This window comes from Rhinoderma darwinii, chromosome 1 (genome assembly GCF_050947455.1).
Source record: "Rhinoderma darwinii isolate aRhiDar2 chromosome 1, aRhiDar2.hap1, whole genome shotgun sequence".
In the NCBI taxonomy this organism is placed as follows: Eukaryota; Metazoa; Chordata; class Amphibia; order Anura; family Rhinodermatidae; genus Rhinoderma; species Rhinoderma darwinii.
In genome coordinates, this window is record NC_134687.1 from 87,270,941 (window position 1) to 87,286,796 (window position 15,856).

Sequence of the window (15,856 nt, forward strand, 5' to 3'; positions counted from 1 at the left end):
TCGCCAACCCGAAGGGAAAAAGCCATGTGTAAGGTAAATTAATTTCCCGGAGTTTCGCCAACAATGGTCTCATGATGCGCCTCTTTGCGAGTGTAGATGCCGCTATATCTTGATATAGCTGTAGTGTAGAGCCTTCAAATGTAACCCTTTGCTGTTCTCTGTTAGCCGTTAATATAGCTGCCGTATCCACGTAGCTTAGCAGACCACAGATGACATCTCTTGGTGTTTCTGTCGGCTTAGGCTTAGGTCTAAGGGCCCTATGGATCCGTTCGATCACCACCTTTTCCGCCCTCTCTTCTCCCAGCAAGACTGCAAATATTTGCCGCGCAATTGCAGGTAATGCCTCAGCTGCGTACGATTCAGCCAGGCCTTTCAGCCTGATATTTTTCCTACGGCTTCTATTCTCCATGTCCTCAATCATAGTCAGTGCCCTGTTCATTTGCGACTCCTGAACTTGCAGCTTGTGCCCCACTGAGTCCGCATGGTTTACTGTGTCTGATAATGCCGATTCAAGCACTTCTAATCTGTGCCCCATACGCTTAAAATCTGACCTGAATTCTGTGATCTCCTTCATAACCGGCATTATGGCTTGTTGTAGGGTTTTCTTCAGGAACGATTTAGTTATTCCTCCTGTGTCTGAGATCGCTGCAGCAGCACCGCACATGCTGTCAGCATCTGAGTCCTCAGATGCAGGGTACGGCGCCATTTTGGAAACTCCAGCCGCCGTTTGCAAATCCCGTTTCTGCAGGAATTTATCCAGGTCAGCTTGCTGTTTTTGCGCTCCCGGGGTGCTCAATGTGTCCCTGAGTTTGTCCTTTCCCGTCTTCACCATTTTTAGTATAAATGTGCCTCTTATTCGTTCTGGATCTGAGCCGGCTTGTGAGGAGCACTGTCTTATGCTTCCATCACGTTCAGCGGTCAGGCTCCGCCCCCACAATGCAGTTTTTAAATGGTAATGATTTTATTTATTGAAGGAAAAATGCTGTTCAGCCCTACCTGGCCCTATCTGAACAAGTAATTGCCCCCTTATCTGCTAAATCAACCAGTTATCTAAATTGAATTAACAATTGGATTCATCTTCACAAGCCAGACCCAAGCATGAATACTGCCAGACCTGTTGAATCTAACGTGTCTGGCAATGTTAGGCAGGCTAGAACCAGCCGAGCGCTATACTCGGCTGCTTCTGTCAAGACATGGACAGCGCGGACATGCACTTCTGCTGCTCCATTCAAAATCCTTCTCACTGCACGATACACGAGATCGGTGGAGATCCCAGTGGTGGGGCCCTCAGCAATCATACATTTATTAGCTATCCTGTGGATAGGTGATAAATGTTAATTGTGGGAAACCCCTTTAATAGCTGTATTTTGTGTTTACTCGTGTTATCTTTATCTTATATTAAAATTAGTTGGATGATCGGAAACATTTCACTGTGACAAATTAGCAAAAAGAGAAGAAATCGGCAAATGCTTTTTCACAGCACTGTATGTATGTATAGTTATTTGTATAACCCCAATATCGTCCATGGCAATGTGATAAAACAAAAATATTCAAATTTGAGTGTGCCTAAATGTAGACAGGCAACCAGCTTACCATGTTTAACAGTAAAAGAGTTCTACCCAAATTTCCTAGCAGTCTTCGTTCCTGCTCGCATCTGCATTGGAGGTTCCTTTAAGGGCTTCCGCCGCAGATCTGGCCAAAAATACTGGAAACATTAGTGCAGCATGCATTGTTTCCGGTAAAACCACGGACACCCTGATGGAAAACCAACAGAACCCATTAAAATCAATGGGTTCTGTTGGGTTCCTGTTGACTTAGTCATTTAACGGAACCGTCACTTTCTGTATTTTTGTTGTTCTGCGCCTCTGATAGAGCAGAACAATGGAAAGCTGAATGCAGATGTGCACAGGCCCTTACACATTTGATATATCTGGCAGTATACTTCGCTGATGATAAGGGTCCTTTTAGTTATATTATGTTGGAGCCATTGGTCCTGTCTACACAAGGCATGATTCAGTGGACCACACAATGTGCTGGAGCATTAAAACTCTCCCATGCGGGGGCTGAGATATGTCTCCGTTGTCATCCACCATTTATTTATGAGCCATTTTTACAAGCACTACAATGGCAAATAAGACCGCCAGATGGCCATAATACAGCTTTGTACATGAAGCAGGGAAGTTTTTCCAAAACAAAAACGGTTTCCCTACTTTGTGCTGCTGGAATCAGATCCTGTTCTTGGTACCAAATATACAGCGTAGTCTGAACATGGCTGGTTAGACATAAATGGAGACCTTTATTATAAGTCATGAGAAATTTTAGAGGCAGATTTCTTAAATTAATGACAAGTTTTAGAAAATGTGAAGCCCTGGCCGTGCATTTATTGATACATGAAAACCAAGATCTTCTAGTCTTCATGCGCTTCCTTACATAAATTGCTAAATACCTATTGTTGCTTGAACTTTTTCCCTTCCACTTTCCAGTAATTTCTAGTGCTGTGATGGGATGGGAATTGACTTCACCTTTGGATACAGCTTTTAAGCTAGTATACAGATATATAGAAGCCTATGCCCTGGATCATAAAACCGATAATCTAGGTTACTCTTATTCATTATAAATATTATAGGATTTTTGTTGTTGAGTGATTTCTGTTTTGGGGAATGGATCAATGGTGAATGATGCTTATGGTGTATTAGTTACACGCAAAGAAACACCAAATGAATTTCTCAAAGGTGAAATATATTTTTGCTTTCTTTCTAGTTGGCTCATCAGTCACATTTACTGGCAGCAGCTATATAAAATACAGACTGTTAGAAAATGAGAACAAGGAAGAAATGAAACTTACCATGAAGCTCAGAACCTATTCTGCACATGCAGTTGTCATGTACGCCAAAGAAGCGGACTACAGTATTCTTGAGGTGAGTCATATACGGAACATTCTGAGCTTCAGGTTCATATTTAAAATTGTTCGACAAAATGTCTGTTTCTTTTGAGGAATTGATCACATTTATGCAGAATTTCTTATATTATTTTAAACACAGCTTAAAGGGAACCTGTCATGTTGAAAATACAGACCAATCTGAGGGCAGCATGTTATAGAGCAGAAGAAGCTGAGCAGATTGATATATAGTTTTGCAGCAATATAACTTGTAATTTATTAATTTAAATCTCTGCTCATTCTGGACTTAGAAGTCCAGTGGGCGGTCCTACTTAGGGAATACCAGACTTCCCTATATGAGTGTGAATACAGAGGTAGCTGTCAATCACTGAATAGGACCTCCCACTGGACTCCTAAACCCAGAATCAGCAGAGGTTTAAATTAATGAATTACAAGTTAAACTGAATCTTTCGCTACAATAATATATATATATATATATATATATATATATATATATATATATATGTCAATCTGCTCCGCTCCTCCTGCTCTAAAAAATGGACTGCATTTTCAACGAGACATGTTCTAGGTACCATTGACAGTATATGTCCAGACGCAAACAGCAAGAATCCCTGTGCAGGAACAGTATATTGGCCTCTTGTTCTCCGGTAGCTCATAGAGCAACCACCTTATGTCTCTCTGACAATCCACTAGTAATTGTGAGCCGTGAAATGTATTCTCTCAGTCCCCTACAAGTAGTCTAATAGACAGTAGGAAGCTACTATTAAGGGTTCAATGGGCCATCATATTTACTGGACCCCCGGTGTAGCTGAAAAGGTGCACATAAGGTTTGTCCACCCTTGAGCCAACTTCAAACCACACATATTTTTCACCAGACACTGTATTGTAGTATGATGTAGGAAAACTGTCCAACTGCTATGACAACAAGCTTGTCGACTGTTTCCAATAACAACCAGCAGAATTGTGAAAGCAGCTCTGGGCTGTAACACAGTAACTCAAACTGTATTGTGTAACTTAACAATACTATTAACAAATAGGCAATTCGTCAGTGTATAGGATCAGTGACCGAGAGTAACATCACTGGACACGTCCGTACATCTATACATTCATGGATAATGAGAGTTGTAAGTGTTCTGTTCCTGGGAGAGTCGTCTCACTTTTCCACATGAGCACCCTGTGTAATTTGTGAATGCATCATAAGAGTTTCCAAAAAGGAGGAGCACTGGAGGTTCATAGAAAATATAGTCTGATGTGCCTCATACGGCAGCTTACCGGATGGGAGCAATGATTTTAGAAAGAACACTGACTTTAATACTGCATTCGCAGACGTCTTTTAAATGACATGTATGTTCATGTACGTCATGGACCAGCCTTTAATGCCTATTTAGAATAGGGCATATGTACATATATATCTTATTGATGTCGGTTCTTAGCTTTACCACCTCGAAGATGTTAACAAAGTAGGATGTTTTGCAGAGAGTGTCAATGACCGATTAAGAATTTGATTGCCACCTTGGTGACATTTACTATGAACCTGCGCCCATGTTATTTAAGCGATGCCACTTTTATAAATTGGATTATCTTGTTAATCAGTGAAGAAGCTCTGAATACTTTTTCTTTATTTAAAATGAAATTTCAAGTTTAGCCTAAGGGGATTTGTAACATACGTGATTGCAGAAGGAAACGCCAAATCAATCCGGCTGTCAAAATATAGACACTGTAATTTTGAAGCTGGCTGTGCAGGATAAAATGTGACATGCCTACTCATTGTACTTCATCTCTGTGGCTATGATTGCTGAAGTATTCATATGAGAATGAATTGCATTTTGTTATTTGCTCACTTGTCATGTTCCTTTTTCTATAAAACATTTAAACTTTTTTCCCCGTAAATTTGCATTTCCATTATTGTGCAGAGGAACTTTTATCGTTACCAGATTGCAGTACTGCTGGAGACATAACCGGTTAATAAAGCATTATTAGTTTGTGCCACTACAACATTCAACAATGATTAGCTTTATTTACAAAAAATGTGACGACATGAATTTCCTCTGCAGATGCAAATTCAGGCTCATCAAGCACATTCACAGCCAAATCCCATCTTTGTGATCCTTTCTGACAAGTTTGACCAGTTCTTGGCGCACACAAGAGGCCTTCAGTATGGGACTTGCCCCTCACATGACACCAGCATCACTCTCACTGATGCTCTTTTATGAAATATGACCTGACTGACGTTCTTCTGAATTTTGTTGCCATTTACTAGACATTAGTATTCAATACTATATGTGGCAGTAAACCGAGGCTGACTTGAAGGTCCTGGTGAATTTGGAACTGGGTCCCCATAGTCCATCTGCCATTTATAGCACTGGTGTATACTGATGTGACCATTAAAGAGTTTGTCTGGTTTCAGAAAATGAATGTTCTTTTTTTATATAATTAAAAGTTATGCAATTTTCCAATATACTTTCTGTATTAATTCCTCACGGTCCTCAAGAACTCTGCTTTTTGTTATTCAGTAGGAACATTCATTGTTTACTTCCAGTGTATAAAACTCTGTCCATTGTCATGTGATGGACACACAGGTGCACGGCTCGTTACAGTATGTGTATCAGAGATGTGTCTTCTAACGATCCCACCTCCTGTGTGTCCATCACATGACCATGGACAGAATATTATCCACTGGAAGTAAATAATGAATGTTCCTACTGAATAACAACAAGCAGGGATCTTAAAAACCATGAGGAATTAATACAGAAAATATATTGGAAAATTGTACAACTTTTAATTTGACAAAAAAAATAACATTAATCTGCTGATTATGGACAACCCCTTTATTGGACCCTGTCAGGCACCAAAACTCTCTACACCTCTGAAGTAGACAATGTTACTGTATTTCCACCCAAAATGTTAAATTGACCATATAATTATAGAGCAGATATGGCAGCTATTTTCCAAAAGTGATAACAGGAAGTGCAGCCGTATTGGTTGTCACCTTTGAATTAGATTTTCAGTACTTTGCTACTGAAATGGCAATAGCTGCAAATAAATAAAACACAATTAACAAATTATAGCTCTTACTAATACTATATATACCGCTTTTACATACTATTGATCTATGTCTTTACTCCTTACTTGCGCAACTGTTGTGATGTTGACCCGTCATGGGCAGTGAGCACAAAATTTAGCAATGGAGCATGTACATGAAACAGCTTGAAAATAAGCAAATACTTAGAATGTTCCTTATAATGCCATTTCCATTGTAATAAATAACCGCTGAACTTGTATACAGTCATGAAGGTTAAATATAATGTTTAGTTTGATAAGTTAATTGGAACTCTTACTATCTTTTAGATTCATGGTGGAAAGCTGCAGTATAAATTTGATTGTGGGAGCGGTCCTGGAATAGTGTCTGTTCAGAGCATCCATGTTAATGATGGCCAGTGGCACACAGTGTCATTAGAGGTTGACGGTAACTACGCCAGATTGGTCTTGGATCGTGTCCATACTGCATCAGGTACCGCACCAGGGTCCCTGCGAACACTCAACCTTGACAACTATGTGTATTTCGGAGGCCACATACATCAGCAAGGTTCTAAACATGGAAGAAACTTGCCCGTTACCACTGGTTTTAGAGGTTGTATGGACTCTGTTATTCTCAATGGACAGGAGCTACCTCTTCATTCTAAGTTAAAGGGCTTGGTACATATAGAAGAATCTGTGGATATTTCTCTAGGATGTTCGCTGACCTCTGCTGATGCCTGCTCTGGCAATCCCTGCAACAATGGTGGGGTCTGCTCCCCCATGCCCAATGGCGGTGAGTCATTCTGGGAATTATTTTTCTAATAGTCAAAGATATATTTCTGAACTGTGTATATTAGTTGATGATTTTTAAGATTGTTTATAAGAGGCTGTATATTCCAAAACTGCTGATTACTAATCGTACAAGATGTTCCCTTTAGTGCAGTAAAGTCTAGATTAGAAAATCTATCTTCTGTTTTTATCTAGAGCCTCACATACTATAAGACATAAAAGATCCGATCCTTCATTTTAATAGCGCTATTGTTAAAATATTAATAGAACTACAATGCAAGATGTTCCAATACTGATCTTATTTAAAGGAAGGTAAAATGAATAGAGTACATAGAAAAAGATCAGCGTTATACATTAGAAATCTGCATTTATAAGTCCACATCCTCATTCTAAGTAAATCATTGTGGGCATTAGGAATGTCATAAAAAAATAGGTTTTATAAAATATTGACCAATGTTAAATATATGTCATCTCTATGGCATAATAAAGAGTCTTTTTTCAGTTCAGCTGCTGTTCGGTTTTCACCGGAATCAGCATTTTCTGTTAGGAAGGAGACATTCATTTCTGTAAAGGGCAGCATATGACTTATGATTGTTTGCAAATCCCAACCAGTATTAATACCTTATTAGGATATATTGATATTGTGTTCCAGGTAATTCAGCGTTGGATTTTCATATCACATGGACAGAAGGCATTCATCAATCTGTTGGCCTTATTAAATCAAGTTTAGCTGAAATGGCATGACCCTCTTCTCTGGAGAAATGCCCATTGATTTGAAGGCTTCCCTACCGCCCCCCTCCCCCACTGGAAAACATACCCAGGCATTCCCGTATCAGCTAATTATGGGGGCTCCCAGAAGTTGAACCTCTTATGATCAGCTTATCTCCAGGGGACACACAATTTCAAAAGGGGTTTTCTAAAAGCATTTATTTTCTGTCAAAGAGGTGCCAGTCCCATTAGGTGGACTTTAGTCATTAATTTTCTTGTGTTTGTTCTCAGGTTACTACTGTAAATGTACATCAATTTTCATGGGCACACACTGTGAGGTGGCCATCAATGCTTGTGCCACTAACCCATGCCTGTATGGTGGGACGTGTATTGTGGTGAAGGATGATTTTTTCTGCAAATGCAGAGGGGAGTACAGTGGCGAGAGGTAAGTTGTAATTTTCACTGTGAACTTCTATGTTATGGCACAAGAATTTCTTGATAGGAACGTAGAAGTAGATGATCAAATTACAGCAACAATTGTGTAGACATGCTAAAATGGACAAGGTATAATGACTATAACTCAGCATAGACAACCGCATAATAGGCATGATAAAAAAAAAGCCTAAAACAATGAGCACATGTAATGAGCACCCTCAAAATACTAAAAAATAAAAAAAATTGTCGTGCCAATATAGGGTTGTGTTCACATAACTTTTTTTGGCCTAAGTTTGATGTACACTCATGGCCAAAAGTTTTGAGACTGATACAAATTTGGGTTTTCACAAAGTTTGCTGCTTCAGTTTTTATAGAGGCAATTTGCATTAACTCTAGATTGTTATGAAGAGTGAACAGATGAATTGCAATTAATTGCAAAGTCATTCCTTGCCTTAAAAATTAACTTAATCATAACAAAAACATTTACACTGGATTTCAACCCTGCCACAAAATGACCTGCAAACATTATTTCAGTGAGCTACTCGTTAGTTTAGGAGAAAGGGTTAATGAGGACAAGGCAGCTGATATCACTCGGTCATGCTTATTGAATTATGATAGCAGACTGGCTGCTTTAAAAGGAGGATGATACTTAAAAACATTGTCTTCTTCTGTTAACCATGGTTACCTCCAAGGAAACACGTGCAGTCATCATTGGTTTGCATCAAAAGGGCTTTACAGGCAAGGATATCGTTGCTTGTAAGATTGCCCCTAAATCAACTATTTATCGGATCAAGAGCTTCAAGGAGAGAAGAAGGCTTCAGAGCGCCCAAGAAAGTCCAACAAGTGCCAGGAACGTCTCCTAAAAAGGATTCAGCTACGGGATCGGTTCAACACCAGTGCGGAGCTTTCTCAGAAATGGCAGCAAGCAGGTGTCATTGCATCTCCATGCAGACTGAGACAAAGGCTATTGGAGGCTAACCAGCATGATGGAGCAGCATGTCACAAGGCAAAAGTGACAACTAAGTGGCACAGTGAGCAAAACATTGAGATTTTGGGTCCATAACAAGGATACTCCCCAATCCCTCTCAATCCCATTGAGAACCTGTGGTGGATCCTCAAAAGCGGGTAGACAAACAAAAACATGGAAATCGTGATAAACTTTGATTAGGCAAGTATGGGTTTTCATCAGTCAGGATTTGGCCCAGAAGCTGATATCCAGCATGCCAGGGCAAATTGCAGAAGTCTTGAAAAAGAAGGGTCAACACTGTAAATATTGAGTCTTTGCCTAAACTTGATGTATTTGTCAACAAAAGTTTAAAAACTTATGAAATGCTTATAATTGTACTTCAGTATACCATAGAAACATCTGACTAAAAGCTCTAAAAACACTGAAGCAGCAAACTTTGTGAAAATCAAAATTTGTGTCAGTCTCAAGACTTTTGGCCAGGACTGTATATGAAGAGAAAAGCTCCCATCGTATATGTTAAAAAAAGGATGTGAACGGTGCCTGACAGTGGTATCCATCACCCATAGACTATTATGGTATCCATTAAACGATACGTCATGAACTCTCATTACACCTTTTAGGACGTATTTGGTAAACGGATTCCATAATAGACTATGTCTGACAGAAGCCACTGGTTGCCATCTGTTTCTGCATCCGTCACTCATGTAAAGCTATTGAAAAGCTGATGACTTATCCGTTTAACAGATGCCTGTGACGAATGCCATGCAGTGGCATCCGTCACCCATAGGTAACCATGTTAAAAAAAATGTATAGGTATAACTTATACATTTTTTTTTACAGGAATATGCAGGATTGAATAGTGTAGTCTACTACGCTATTCCATACCTTTTTTTGGAGTATACTGATGTATACCGAAAAGACAGAAGCCGTTCTTCTGACAATGGAGCCCTATGGATAAGTTTAGTGTGTAGATTGCGAGCTTACCCTACGAGCTTAACTTAAACAAAACGTGTAATGCCATTGCACCTGTTAAACATCATTTAAATTAAAAAAAAACTTAATAAGAAGAGATATGATAAAAAAAAAAAAACAAAAAAAAAAAGTGATGTGAATTGGGCCTTTCTTGGATTGTTATGTTGTCTTTCGAGTGAGAAGTTGGCACCTCCGATAAGAAACAACACTACTGTAGCACAGATGAAGTGAGAGGACATCAGAATCTGAAATGCTCTGCACAATATAACAGGACTATGTTTATCTATTTTACTTTTTTTTCGTTTTATTCAACTTTTGCATCAAACCTTTGTATAGATCATCTGACTAAGATAAGTGTAGGACACCAGAACTATGTTTCTATATAAAGCATAAAGCAGATTACTCAGTATAACTGTCTCTGGGTTTGAGTTTTAAACTAGAACAGAATGGGTAACAATTGAAATTAATACATGATTGTTGCTGGTTTATTTTAACAGTATTGTTTCTGTGTATTGCAGATGTCAGTTGGGTCCATACTGCAAAGACAATCCTTGTAAGAATAGTGGTAAATGCATAGACAGTTTAGATGGTCCTGTATGTGAATGTGAAGCTGGTTTCTATGGAGAAAGGTATGGAAACTAAATGCTGTTTATGGTGTCAGGCTTTTTAGGAGAGCAATGGTTGTAAAATAGTTTGTATTTTTTTTGCATATTGTTGTTTTTATATATTTAGTTCAATGTATCACTGCAAGATTATGTTAGAATTCATTTAAATATTACTTGGTTATGTTGTCAAATGGGGCCTTTACTATATTTGCTAGATTATCCTCTCGGATAGTCACTTAACGATTTGACCTCTTAAAAATCCTACTATTTTATTTTGACATCTAATGTACTTTCTAGCATAAGCATTTACCACCGGATACCTAGAAGTAAGAAAAAAGTCCCGTATTGTATTGTTAGTAATATATGACCATAGCCTCCAAACTATAATGCTATTCATTTACTCCTTATACTCCTTCTACAGCTCTAACATGGAGCTTTATAAACTAGTCTGCATAACTTGGACTTAAACCATTCAGCAATAATTGTCTGCAGAAAGCTCATTCCATATGTATATACTGTATGTATATTGTCGGTTGCCAATATGTAAGTCTATAATAAGCGCTTCTGATATGTAAACCTTATGTACATCATTTGTAACCAATAACTGTTACTTACCTCTACTAATTTTTTTTTTTTTATAATTGTAGGTGCCTAATCGATATAGATGAATGCCAAGATAGCCCGTGTTCTAATAATGCCCTTTGTGAAAATACCTATGGCTCTTATAACTGTACCTGCAATCATGGATATGGTGGAACACACTGTGCAGATATTGCCATGAATAAATATGTCTCAACCTCCTGGAATATTGGACTGGCTGAAGTCATTGGGATTATTGTGTTCATAGCAGGGATTTTCTGTCTTGTTGTGATCTTTGTTGTCTGTCGAGTAGTAGCCAGTAAAAAGAAGAAAAGGCAGCAGGAACCTGAAGACAAACACTGTGGGACCACTTCAGCATTTTTACAGAGACCATTTTTAGATCCTAAAGTGAACAAAAATATCTACTCAGATATTCCACCACAGGTGCCGGTCAGACCCATATCCTACACTCCAAGCATTCCGAGTGACTCTAGAAATAACCTGGACCGAAACTCTTTTGAGGGATCTACCATTCCAGAGCATCCAGAGTTCAGCACTTTCAATCCAGATTCAGTGCATGGACATAGAAAGGCAGTAGCTGTGTGCAGCGTTGCTCCAAATCTGCCTCCTCCACCTCCTTCCAATTCTCCATCCGACAGTGACTCCATACAAAAACCAAGCTGGGATTTTGACTATGATGGTGAGCATATATCATTTTATTGCATACGTTCTGCCAGAATGCCACTCGACCCCCTATACTAAAATGCTATAGATCCAAATCTTTTGGTGTTTTATAATATTAAGGGTTGCAGTCAAATAAGGGACTGACTCCAAACAACACTTAAAAATAATAGTTGAAGGGGTATTTCCATCTTCCACAGGATAATCTATACATACATGTCAGGTGTTGATCACACCTTTGGGAACCCCAATTATTGGGAGAATGGGGGTTTCATGATCCCCAATCCCTGACTCATGCCAACCACTTTTTCCATAGAAGTGAATGGCGGAGCCGTCGCCATTGGACCCTATGGGAGTCAGCTTGGCTATTTCCATAAGTCCCAGAGATTAGAATTGTAGATGTAGAATTTTGCAAGCAATTGTGGCATCCTCTCCACTCTCTTCTACAGGGAAAGTCGCTGGCTGGAATCAAATCCTGTGGATATGCCATAAATGTTGAAATGGGGATACCACTTTAAACTAAATTACAAAGTGTATAACTCTTAAATATATTGTGAAAAATGCTAAATTTAAAGATGACATTTCATTAGGACATATCTCAGTGTTTTCTGGAGTAGAAATTGTGGGTATAATGTCCTCCCTACCCGCCTACTCAGTGAAATTCATGTGAAAGTGTCCCTTGAAAGAGGAATAACCGCAAAATAATGAGAATAAAATAGTAAAGAAGGCCAATGAAGGTTGTAAAGATACTTGCAAAGTAAAAAAAAAAGAAGAAATTTAGGGAAGATGGTGTCTCCAAATAGAAGACCTGTTGGGCACGAGTTGTTGTAAGCTTTCCTTACCTTCCTTCTGGGGCAACTGGAGAAACAATACAGGGCACAACCTACAGTATGTTCATAGGTATTATTGGCCTTTGTTGCCTCCCCTTCATAAGTCAACTTCCAAAGATCTTAGAGGGTTCACACATAGGACATAAGCTGGTGCTTAACTTTTGCTCAGTAGGTGAAGTAGTGCCTCTACAGGACCATATTCTTTCCTACAGATATGTCTTCTCTGTAGTGTGGCATCTTAAAATGTTCAAATATGCCCCGGTTTAACAAAGCTTTTTTAATACCAAGTTTAATTAGGTCCTGAAGCATTAGTCTTGGCTGTAATATTTCGCAGGCAAGTGATTGTTTCTACTCTACTATAATATGTACTCATCTCTAATTTATTGGACTGTTAAGCACTTTACTATGAGAACTGTGGCTTTATATACTTTATATTCATAAGCTTTTTGTCTTTGACTAAAATGTACACTTAATTATATATAATACATTTGAGTATATATTTGGATGTTTTTCAAGTGGGATTCTTTACAATTTGGAATCTCAGTTCTCTAATCTCAGTTTTCAGAGACACAATATGTACAATTTTATGATATCCATGTATTCTGCCCCATTTAAAAGTAGGCAATAATCCCCCGAAGAACAATACAAGCTGTTGTGCACTTGTAATCTGAACAAACCATTGAACCAAATTGCTTTTTTTCTGCCTTGGAGATTTGTTCTCTGTGTTGTGTCATTTCAATTATTATTTCATTTGAAAGTGATTCTGTGATTGTTACTTTGAAACATATTTTATTTCTGCTTTGCTTGAACTGAACATCCACAGACAGCCCTTTGGGAAATGATCAAAGATAGATCTTATTAATTGAGTGTCCTTAACATTGTGACATTGTCTCTTCTTTTGCGCTTTCAGCTAAAGTTGATCTTGACCCGTGTCTTTCAAAGAAATCTCTGGATGAAAAGCCTTGTCATCTCTACAATCCTCGAGAGAGCATGTCTGAGATTCAGTCTCTTAGTTCCTTCCAATCAGAATCCTGTGATGATAATGGTATGTATGAGATTTTATTCTTGCAGACTTAAGCATATGACATTGGAAATATAATACTTTCTTTACTCAGCTAGAATTTGTAGATCCTATAATATACTGTATGTGAAAGCCAAAAAAAAATAAAGTCCTTCTCTTCTTGTAAAACTAAATGAGTCCCACTTGAGAAACATAATCTAAAATTATATTTTCAAGGGCTTCATCAAGTATAAGATAAAAAACTAATACAGGATTTGGAGAAACTAAGTGGCTCCATCATAGAGAAATCTAACACTGAAAGGGGTTAGACGGAACTTAAACAATGATGAATACGGTAGGTGGTCCACTGGTACCACGCCGATCATGAGTATGCTCGATCCCTTAATTATTTGCACAGGCACAGTGCTGTATATATGAGTGTGGCTGTGCCTGGTACTGCAGCTCAGTTGCATTCATTTGAGTTGGGATGTGCTGCAGTACCAGGCACAGCCGCCAGTATTGACAAGCCACTGTGCCTGTATAAAGAATGAAGCAGCCACAGCACTCATTAAAGCTTCATTCTGATGATCGACAAGGGTCTAGAGGTCAGACCCTACTGGTCAAGCATTGATAGCCTATCTTAAGGATAGGCCAACAATGTTTAAGTCAAGGAAAATCCCTTTACAAATAGAAATATAACAATGACTCATTCTATGCCTTTACCTGACTCGTGGCCAAACCTACATATGTACCCAAAGGAAGGCTAAAGCACCCAACAGATAAATAAATTATATCTGTATTATATATATATTATCAAATAACAATAGTGCCAAAAGCACAGTTAAAAATGTATGAGAGGTCAAGAGGGACAAGATGGAAACAGATCGTCCAAGGACACAGAAAAATACCTGACTCATGGTCTGTGTATTCCGACACTGGAACAGTATATTATATATAGCAATATACTCTTTCTGCTTTAACTGCTTTTTATTCAGCAAAGATCTTCAAAACCTTATTTAATACGTCTAAAGGAAGTAACTTTCCTAGGAAGCTCGTTTTATAAATTTTGTATATATGTTAATGTTTATTTTAAGAACCTTTTAGACATTACGCTAAGAAAAACACACTCTTCCTTCAGAGAGCTCCATGAGAAGCCACAGAATGCTGATTTGCAGTTCCGTTCTATAAAGTGCTTATACCCAGGCCCTCGAGTGTAAGAGCAACTCATCTTGATTAGTGGTTAATTAAACCTTCTTGTTAAGGTTAAACGCTGGCTCACTACAACAGATGCAACCTCATTCCTTATTTCCATTTATAAGGACTCGTCTGTTAATCATGTACTAATGCTTGTTCTGCTTCTGTAATCTCCGGCTGAACTATGAAAAATGACACATTTATAGCGTCTCTTCTGTAGTTGGTCAACAAACTGCAGGGAGATTTAAGGCGGAAGTTGTGTTTTCCTGTGGGTCTCTCGTAAAGATGTCTCCTTTCTCTCTCATGCTGCGCCACACAGTACCTATATGGATCAAATCACCCCTGAGCGAGAGCAGAGTTTGACAAGGGGCTCATTGTAAGTTTGATGGAATTTGTAATAAAGGAAGCGGTTAAAAATGCAGAAAACATATAACACACATTGATCAGGAGCCATGAGATGTATGGAAACAATCAGTGCTCTCTACCTCATACAGATTTTAGTTATCACTCAATTCCAGATTTATTCTATGTCCCTAAGCGTTATAGATTTTTACATCATTTACTCATGCTTAATGTGAATTTACAGAGAGACTTTAGTATTATATATCACTATGACATACAACAATCTTGTCCCAGATATATGAGAGAGTAATTTGTCAGATTACTATAAAATCTTTGAGTGCAATGCTGCTTCCTTTCTTGCTTTTCTTTATTAGGTTTATTATACCTCCATATACGTATTTATCTTTACTTTTTACATTCCATGTCTATGTGCAGTATTGTGATTGTTGGTGCTGTGTTTTGTGATTGTATACGGAACTCACGTTACTTTGCAAGTATAAATATTGGTAAATTGTGAGATAATAAGACATATTAAATCTGTCTCAGATAAATCTTATCTTGTTGCCCAAAGCAATCGATCACAGCGCAGCTTTAATTTTTCTAGTACAATTTAAGAAATGAAAGCTGATCTTTGATTGGTTGCTATGGGTAACAATTCCAAATTTTCCATTAGAAAGTGTTAAAAAATCAAGTATGCAAAGATGTAAACATAGACAAACATTTACTTAGGGTCCTATTACACGGACCAATATGGGTGGTGAAAACCAGTGCCGATCAACGAGATAGCTCGTTGATCGGAGCTTGTTTGCTCCTTTAAAGGAGCAATGCTTGGTTATG

General features: G+C 38.4%; 1 protein-coding gene across 8 annotated transcripts in view; it reads left to right on the forward strand.

The window, feature by feature from the left end:
• FAT1 (FAT atypical cadherin 1) overlaps nucleotides 1-15,856 on the forward strand; it is a 221,028-nt gene that overhangs the window by 192,680 nt on the left and 12,492 nt on the right. For 7 of the 8 annotated variants that reach the window (XM_075860151.1, XM_075860153.1, XM_075860154.1 and 4 more), the window contains 6 exons: nucleotides 2,761-2,918; nucleotides 6,248-6,710; nucleotides 7,706-7,859; nucleotides 10,307-10,417; nucleotides 11,041-11,672; nucleotides 13,394-13,528. In XM_075860151.1, the coding sequence (XP_075716266.1) occupies nucleotides 2,761-2,918; nucleotides 6,248-6,710; nucleotides 7,706-7,859; nucleotides 10,307-10,417; nucleotides 11,041-11,672; nucleotides 13,394-13,528 (1,653 nt within the window). Of the gene's footprint in view, nucleotides 1-2,760; nucleotides 2,919-6,247; nucleotides 6,711-7,705; nucleotides 7,860-10,306; nucleotides 10,418-11,040; nucleotides 11,673-13,393; nucleotides 13,529-14,996; nucleotides 15,054-15,856 lie in introns of all 8 variants that reach the window. The other variant, XR_012883011.1, reaches the window with a different exon arrangement.